This window comes from Epinephelus moara, chromosome 5 (genome assembly GCF_006386435.1).
Source record: "Epinephelus moara isolate mb chromosome 5, YSFRI_EMoa_1.0, whole genome shotgun sequence".
In the NCBI taxonomy this organism is placed as follows: Eukaryota; Metazoa; Chordata; class Actinopteri; order Perciformes; family Serranidae; genus Epinephelus; species Epinephelus moara.
In genome coordinates this window covers 40,954,753-40,964,023 of record NC_065510.1, presented here as the reverse complement: position 1 = coordinate 40,964,023, position 9,271 = coordinate 40,954,753, and the positions used below count along the sequence as shown (strand labels likewise).

The following is a 9,271-nucleotide window of genomic DNA, read 5'->3' as shown; positions in this document are numbered from 1 at the left end:
GATGTGCTTGCATGTGCATGTCTCTGTATGTAAGGAGGTTGAGAGCGATTGAGTTTGTAATCAGCATGCTGCAAGTGATCATTTAAACGTGGGTACCCAAGGAGTGAATATGGGTAGTGTTACATAAGGAGCAGCCTGAGTGACTGAATGAGTGTAGGTATTGAAGATGGGAAGAGGCAGTTTGGGGTCTTTATATGTGTGTGTGCATGTGTGGTCTTACATGTGTGTGTCAGAGAGAGTCTGCCTGGTGCTGTAACTTAGTAAAGTGAGGAAGAAGCAATGTGCTCGAGGAAATGCAAGTTTACAACTGAGTTAAGTCTTGTTCTGTGTGGATATGAAGGCTACATTGGCTGATTAACAACAGCTTCAGTGTGTTCAGTGTATCGACACGTATGTCAGTGTGTCAGAAGGACAGACTCTGTGTGTTTTATGATGCACTAGAGGTGCGTTATAGTGATACTGATGTAAACAAAAATCTCAGTATCTTCACCCACACTGAGGAGGAATCACCTCTTGCTGTTTTTTTCTGGCTTCTACATTCAGCTGAGGCATTTTCACTTTAAAGGCAGATTCTAATCTTTCGGCCACATGCATAATGTATATGTCAAGGGGGACATTCAAGATAATTTAAACACACAATGAAAAAGGGAAATCCTGCTGATCTAAAAGCATTTATCAAGGTACAACAGAGGGGTGTCATTTTGTTAGTGTCATTGTGGGAATTTAAAAGGGTTCATTCGGATTCCCAAAAGTCACATTATAATACTAACTAACTGATCGAGGCAGTAGTAGACCAACAGCTCCTGTGTTTAGTGAGCTAAAATCACTGTTTTTGTCAATGGAATCTGGTGGCTTTGACGAGAGCATAGATAGGGAACTAAAGCCGTTAACAGCTTCCCCATCGAAACGGGCTGTCTGATGGAAAGATAAAGCAGTAAAAATACTACTATAATATGCTATTTATTTAGGTGGTTAAAATCCAAATTGCTTAGCTTTCATGTTAGACTCCAGCCTGCTTCTTCAAACTGGGAGCGTGCCAGCTGACATCTTCTGTACTTAATACATTGACTTTGGGTTATGACCCTATACAACCCCACTTCAAAAAAGCCAAACTATCCCTTTAACTAGAGCTGAAACAGTGAATTAATTTAAGTTGATTGACAGAAAATTCATCTTAATTTTTGATGAGATATTGATATTTCAAGTCGATTTCCAAGCAAAATGCCAATCACTCTCTGTTTGTAGCTTCTCAAGCTCGAAGATTTGCTGCTTTTCTCTGCTTTGTATGATAGTAAATTGAATCTCTTTTGTTTTTTTGGACAGTCAGTGAGACATAACAAGCATTTGGGAAACTTGTGCCGGGCATTTTTTTTAAAACTTTTTCATAAACGTAAGGATAGATTCATTACTTGGGAAAAAAGAGATGAACTGATAATGAAAACAGCAATCAGTAGTTGTAGCCCACGAGTCAACACTTTGATGTGAGAGCTTTCAAAGCAACACTAGACAAACACCAGTCAGCCAAACAGGCTGGTCATGTGCGTTCACACAACAGATGCATCAGTCAGAAACTAAAAGAGCAACGCTGGTGGAAAGAATAGACTTGAAAATCATGACAACACAAGCAAACTGCACAGACATAAAGGGACAGAGGTCACAAGTAGACAGTAAACAGCAACATGATGGACATATGCACCCTCAAAGGACCTGATTCATGTATGCGTTTAAGGTGAACACCATGTGCTGTTTTTGTTATCTAGTTCGTGTTGTCCTCACTAGTCTAATCTGGGACAGCACCAGTAAACAAAGGAAACAGTTTTAGGTCTGTCTCTGTGATCACTGAAATTAAACCTTCTCTTGAAATAATAAAAGACACATTGGCACTGTGGGAAGACAAAACATGTCTTCTGTCTCTCTTAATCACCGTGAGGAAAATAGGAAATGATAGCGTTTGGCTTAACAAGGTCGGAGTTTTGGCAACAGTTATTACGCTTCATTTGGTGACAAATAAGTTAAGGACTGAGAACGGCTTCAAATGGTATTATGTAAATATTGCTCAGGGGACTCGCAGATGAGAGAGAGAGAGAGAGAGAGAGAGAGAGAGAGAGGAGTGAAAGAGAGAGATAAGGGAAGGATTAGAGTGAAGTGCAGATACACAAGTGACATCACTTGTTCATACTTTACAGCACTACATTTGAATATTAATTCAGAGCACAGACTCGGTGTGCTGACACAATGTGTGAGTCACACTTGAAGTGCCAAAGGTTCTGGCAGATTCTATTTTGGCTGTTGAGAAGTCAGGTTTGCATCAATGGATGGAAATAGACAGATGCTTCAGTTTTCCTCAGGATGTTTTAAATGTGCTGTGATTTTAACATATTGACAAAGTTGCCTTGAATAGATTAGGACACTTAGAGGAGGCGGAGGATGCAACTTACATGTCTCTTCCTCCCCTCTGATCCCAGCTCTCTTTCTCACCTCATCTTATATCTTTTTCTGTTCATTTTCAGTCCCGTTCGACAGTCGACATGAGCGTCTCCAAACCCCCGCCGCCCCCCTCCACCTCCCACCTGGCCATACCCCCTTCCTCCTCCACCTCCACCCCTTCCTCATCCGCCTCCTCCCCCATGGCGACGCCCCACTCTGCTGGCCCGCCCCCGCCCTCGCCAGTCAAGATCTCTATGCAGGAGCACTTTGCCATCAACGTGTGCCCGGGCCCCATCCTCCCCATCCCACAGATCTCAGACTTCTTCCCCCGTTTCCACGACTACCCCTGCACGCCACCACCCCCAAGGGAGAAGAAGATCCTGAAAGAGGAGACTTTTAATGGGGAGACGGGCGGAGGATACAAGGATGGGGAGAGGAGGGGGGACAACGACGGAGACAGGGAGGAGGCGGTCGACTCTGATGATGATGACAGTGAGTTCTGAGGAGGGCCTTCAAAGTTTAGTGGTGAAGTTGTGTTGAATATTGCGTGCATGTGTTTATTCATGTGAAATTTACAAGGCAAAACAAACACTTCCAAAACTCTGGAGAGGAGACATCTTTTTTTCCCCTGCATTTTCCACAGAAGCACAACATATGCTTGAAGAGTAATTGTGGAGTCAAGCATTTCTCCAAGAGCGTTTGTCACTCCCACTTTATTTGACACAGCAGCACCGATGATTTATTAGACAATGTAGCGATAGTGGGGCTCAGCCTGCAAAGTTTCTGCTCATTCCCAAACAGTAATCAAACAAGACAGATCAATTCATATTAGGCAGCATCATGTTTTTAAGAGGCCATCTGCTACAGATATGACTCAGAGCTTTTCAGTGCGTGTATGACTGAGTGTGTTTGTCCCTTTACTGGCAGTAATTGCCACGGTTTGTGTTGTTTTCAGCCTACCTGGGAACGTTGGAGTTCACCCTGCTCTTTGATCAGGAGAACAACTGTCTTCATTGTACTATTCACAAAGCAAAGGTACACACAATTTCAATTTCTTCTTCATATAAACAGACTTCTGTCTGTCTGTGTCTGTGTGGTTGTGTAATTCCCCTTGAAGTCCAAATGAAAACGTTCTCCTGTAATGTTTTTTATGTTTACACAAGACGTCAGGCTGCTCTCTCTCTCTCAAGCTTTTTAAAGTAACGTGTTCGCCACACACCCTCAGCAGCTTGTCAATTCCAGACTAAATCATCTCATGGCGCTGTGAAATGTTGGATAATGTCACTCTGTCGCTGTGGCAGACACATTTAGTTTGGCCATCGCACAAGGACACACGCCTTTTATTACATATTGTGTACTGTCACATGATGTTAATTATGTAAATCTCGCTGAACGGTTCCCTTGAGGACAACACAAAGGAGTCAAGGATGGTAGGAAACAGTGGCATGGAAAGAAACACCCAGAAGCGCCATGGAGATGTAACTACAGTAGAAGAGGTCTGTCATATCCGCTGTCTTTTTCTGACCCTGTCAGTTGTGTGAAGTGTTTGAGGGCATGATGACGTCACCTTTGACACTACAGCATGCGTGTGTGTGTCTGTGTGTGTCTGCTTGTGTCCACAGGGACTGAAAGCCATGGACTCCAATGGACTGGCTGATCCATACGTCAAGCTTCATCTTCTCCCCGGGGCTAGCAAGGTCACTGCTCCAACCTTACCTCAATGGCAATTAACGTAACATGCTACCAGACACTGACACTCCCTAATCACACACAATCTGCTGCTAGAAAACAATCTACAATCAACTTGCTGAAAAGACTGAAAATAGGAAACATTTAACATGTCATTCAACTAGAAAACAAAACTGTTATTTACTTTTTGAACATAATAGTCTCCCTTGTTGATTCAGACAAAGGTAAAAAAACTCTTGCCAGAAAAAAACACAACAACAACTTGGCAGTGGGCTAAATTAATGTGTCATCGCAAGCCGTTGAGCGGGGAGGATTTCGGTTGGTTACCGCTTAATGTGGCTCGTCCGATGCTCCGCTTTATCGAGCACAAACACGTTCAGGTCTGCTGCACCTCTCTTGTCTTGTTTTCGGCTCAAGCAGCAGGGAAGATAAGGCTCACCGCAACAGCAACCCCACAGCTATGGCAGAGTGTAACCTGTTGTCAGCCATTTTGGCTCAAGGTTGACACAAAACGAGGTTATGATAAGTGCAGGGAGGACGGCGAGCCAAGCTAGGTTGAATAAGGCGACCGTCTGAGGTCTAAGGTGCTAACAATAACAACGTCTGGGGGATTTTTTTGTCCTCCAGCCTCCCTCTGTGTCTTCTCTCGCATTGTTATCGCTCTCCTTTCCCCACTTTCCACCCCTATCTCTGTCTCTATCTCACTATCTGGCTGTGACCCTCTTTGACCTTGAAATACCAACAGTGTGCGGAGAGAAGGGAGACAACTGAGAGGGGGAAAAGGGGGAGAGAGGGAGAGAGAGAGAGAGAGAGAGAGAGAGAGGGAATGGAGAAAGGGAGGGAGGGAGAGACAGATGAGGGGAGGACAGCAGCAGGTGGTTGTCATGGAAACAGGGAGGATTGTTACACGGCTCACGTCAACAGCCGAGTGTTGATGGGGGGGGGTGGAGGTGGTGGTGGGGGGGTTGCAGAGAAAGCGTCAATGAGTAGGTAAGTACCCATGAACAGCCGTTTGTTAAATACCCACCAGACGGGAGACACGTCACTTGAAAAGTGGGAGCATGCACGTGCAGAAGTGAGCATGACGGACACACACTCACACACCCACCCACTCCTCGTCCAGACTCAGCATGCAAACGTTGCAATGAGTAATCCAGAACACAACAAGGTTTCAGTTTCTGTGAAAGAACTGAGTTGTCAAAACACAGAGAGCAGAGACACACGTCTTCTCCGGCCCCGCTCCTTTTCACATCCTCCAGCACGCGCTCTCTAACCAGTGTACAGTTCAGCATGCTGGAAACACACACTGCAACACATGCGGCGCATGACCTTGCGTCTTTGCAGACACATGCTAAGGCTTTAGTCACAGTCACACAGAGACGCTGCCTTCATCTGTTCCTCCTCCTCGATCACTCCCTCCCTCAGTCCCACACACAAACATGTATACAGACATAGTAGTAGCCTGGAGTCTCTGTTGGTCATTGGTGTTTTCATCTTCCCATTCCTAGTCGATGTGCATGGAAAATTCACTCACAGCCAGACTCTTCATCCACAGCTCTGGGAAGTAGGGATTGAGAGCGAGAGAGTGCGGAACAAGCAAAAAGATCCACGCAGGCAGATGGAGAGAAAGACAGGAGGGTGTGATGGACAGATGGAGGGCTAGAGATAAAACATTTAGAAACAGATGCAAAAGCACCAGTGTAGGGGGAAAATGCAGGCAGTGAGTGACAGAGGGCAGGTAGAAGGAACTGGTGTTTAAGTGTTTGTAGATGTAGCATGTGCTTGGATGTGTGCTCAGAAAACCAACCCAATTCAGTCAATCAGGGACAACGATTATTTTGCGAAATAGTTGTTTTGTCGAGTTGTGCTGGCACACATACAGCTGTGCAGGTCAAGTCGTGACTCTGCTAGTGAACGTCTCCTCCCGCACATTAATGAATCAAACAAATGACACGAATCGAAAACACTTGTTCCCTTCATGGAGCGAGCTCTTGGGGGCTGACTCTTGTAGATAAGCCAAAACTTTCCAGCAGGAAATGGAGAATGAAAAAAGGACAGTGACAGGAGGGAAGGGAGCGAGAGGGGAAGGCAGCACAGGCAGAACAATGGGATGTGGGGACAAAAACAGAGCAAGGGAGAGAGAAGATGGAAGAGAAGGGCTCAGCATCTGGCCCTGAGGCGTTAGCAAGAGGCTGACTGTGGCAGAAAGGAAAAGAGAGAGAGAGAGCGAAAGATGAGGTGTTTATCTGCGAAGCTTCAGACATGAGCAAGAGTATTTGGAGAGAACAGTCTACACACTTTCTTTACCAGCTGAGTGTATGTGTAGATACGTAGTTATGCATAAATACCAGTGATGGCAGAGCCTTCACTTGAATAAAAATAGCCATACCGTAATCTAAAGTAAAAATACTCTCTTACAGAAAAAGGTCCTGCCTTCCAAATTTTACTTTAGAAAAAGTATTAATAATAGAGAATCAAATGATGCAATATGGCTCAGTCCCAGTGTTACTAATGTATTACAATGGCAGCATCTTAGTGTGACTGGTAGAGGTGGAGATATTTCTGACCATTTTGAAGGCAGTCAATGCTCTATATTTTTGTTTATGTCAACAAATCCCAAGAGAAGACCAAGATCAACAATTTGTTCGTCCTTCTCTCAATACTTTCATACTTCTCTGTGCAGAGCTGTGGCACTCAGCCCCGAGCAAAGTGTTCCTACTGAAGATGCAAATCTTTAAAAATGGGTCACAAATACATAATTTCAAATAAACAACTCCCTAAAAGCTGGGCACTGTCGTTCTGATCAAGCATTCTCATGCAGGAGTTAGGCTGCATACACACCAAATCCGCCGCAAAAACATCACTCCTCCAACTCATTTGACTGTTGGAAAGATGGGCTTTTATAAAACTAGTCTATCTATGCAGTAAAAAGATGCAAATATTTTTGAAAGTGGTGCTACATGACCAGAGAAAACAAATCCTACAACTACCAGAATGCTCTGTGCCACACCAGACCATTAAATGTTCCGGTTGGTGCGTGGCGTGATGCAAACTCATCTGTCTGACACAGTGGTGGCCAGCTGGTAACAAATGATCTGTATTACAGCTCAACAGTCAGCTGAAACACGTTTCTGAAAACATTTGAGATGAGAAAAATGCAACTCTGTAACAGAATCTTAATTTTTATTTGATCAGTACTGCTTCGTTTTACCTATTTTTACAATACAGGAAACATTATGGCGCCCACTTCCTGTCAACAAACTCTCACTATTACAGCTAAGTAGGGCACTAAAATATGTTTATTAAAACATTTTAGGCAAGAAATAGGCAGTGCAGTACTATAATCTTGATTAATATTAGATTAGCACTGCCTAGTTTTACTGTTTGATTGAATTTCAGTCCGAGTTTGTGTCCGTGGTGGCAGCATTGGTGCCAACAAAACTCCACCAGATAACACATTTACCAAGTTTACCATAATTAATTTACACAAACTACCCACATTGATGTGATACAAAGCATGTTGGCGAATTATTCCTCTAATGCTTGTGGCTGTGGTGGTGCGCCAAAAAAATAAATAAAATATTGCAGCGATCTGCGGTGAAAAGTTGAAACAGATTCAACTTTTGGTGAAGTGCAACCTGATGTCACGCTGCAGTGGCCAATGTTGCAATCTGCGCTCAGACCAGAAAGACTCCTGCAGTCCAATAATAAAGTAGTAATAAAGTAGTGGTAATACAGTCTCTTTCTATTTTTAAATATAAAGATATTGTTATAGTGGGTAAAAAAATAATGTATTTATTAACAGCTTGTGCACTATGCTACAAAGAAGAGCACTGGCTCTAAATGTATGTTTACATGTGTATCTATTGTGGCAATAGAGATACTCAAGTAATGATAATCAAAAGGAATCCTACAGACCTTTTAAAGGTCCAGTGTGAAGGATTCAGCGGGATACGTTGACAGAAATGGAAAATAAGATAAGTATATTTTCTTTAGTGTATAATCACCTGAAACTAAGAATCACTTTGTTTTCATTACCTTAGAGTTACCTGTTTATATCTACATAGGTAGCAGGTCCTCTTCCACGAAGTCCACCATGTTGTTCTATAGTAGCCCAGAATGGACAAATCAAACACGGGCTCTAGATAGGGTCATTGGTTTTGTTATACTTTTCACATTGTGTTGGCTGCTGTAGTTCTCCTACACGCTTGGCACACTGTAGAAGTTTCACTTGGTTGCAAGCAGAGTTGGGTATAACGTGTTACAAAGTAACGCTTTAGAGTACTTTGATTAGTTTTTGCAGTAACGAGTAACCTAACGCGTTAGTTTGCTGTTTGAGTAATCAAATACATGAGTACATTTTCTACAAGCCATCAGTTATTTCCATTAATTTTAGAATGCTGGTCCTTCAGCTCCGAAACAGCAACGACTGTCTTTTGGTTCTAATAACGGAGATAACGTTAAACCTATCAGTCCGAAAGAAGCCATGAAGCTTGTGGCTCGCTACGTGGTAGAAGAAATGCTGCCGTTGTCTACGGTGGAGTCTAAAAAAAGGTGGAGGAGGACTCGCTGACAGACAGGTCAGACTCAGGACTTTCATTATGCCTGGTACACACTACATGACTTTTCTGCCCGTTCTGAAAGTCACATTACACAACTGTGGAGTCATAAAATCGTGCCGTGACTTGGCCGACAGACATGACACACTACACGATGGTACTCACCAATTATCCCCGGTCGTCATACATGACGTGTGTGATGTCATCGGATTATTCTTGTCCTGTTTTTATTACTTTTACAATTATTTGAGTCACTGTGTCTGTTCATGTGCCAGCCGACATGTTGTTGTAGTCATTTAAAGCGTCAGCAGATGGCAGGAGCTACATTTGAAGTAGCTACCGTACATAAACATTCAAGCTACTGTATCCTCCACAGGAAGTTCTGACAAATGTTTCAGAATAAAAGCCTATTTAGAAAACTGAGGGATTCTCTCAGCCGAGGTTATAAGGGGCTTTTAATTTGAAGGAAAATCAGGAAGTGTTGAGTTTGAACGGACCGTCTATATTGTAGTTTGTTTCAAATGAAGCTGGGAGCCTCTGCAGTTGTGGTGAGTAAAAGCCCCGCCGCTATTTGTTAATGTTATTACTTTATGTCC

At 43.3% G+C, this 9,271-nt stretch overlaps 1 protein-coding gene across 1 annotated transcript in view; it reads left to right on the top strand.

The window, feature by feature from the left end:
• The first annotated feature begins 2,528 nt into the window (after positions 1-2,528).
• Positions 2,529-9,271, top strand: part of doc2d (double C2-like domains, delta) — a 58,367-nt gene continuing 51,624 nt past the window's right edge. Inside the window, exons 1-3 of the mRNA XM_050043399.1 lie at positions 2,529-2,919; positions 3,383-3,462; positions 4,050-4,124. Of these exons, the coding sequence (XP_049899356.1) occupies positions 2,529-2,919; positions 3,383-3,462; positions 4,050-4,124 (546 nt within the window). The remainder of the gene's footprint in view (positions 2,920-3,382; positions 3,463-4,049; positions 4,125-9,271) is intronic.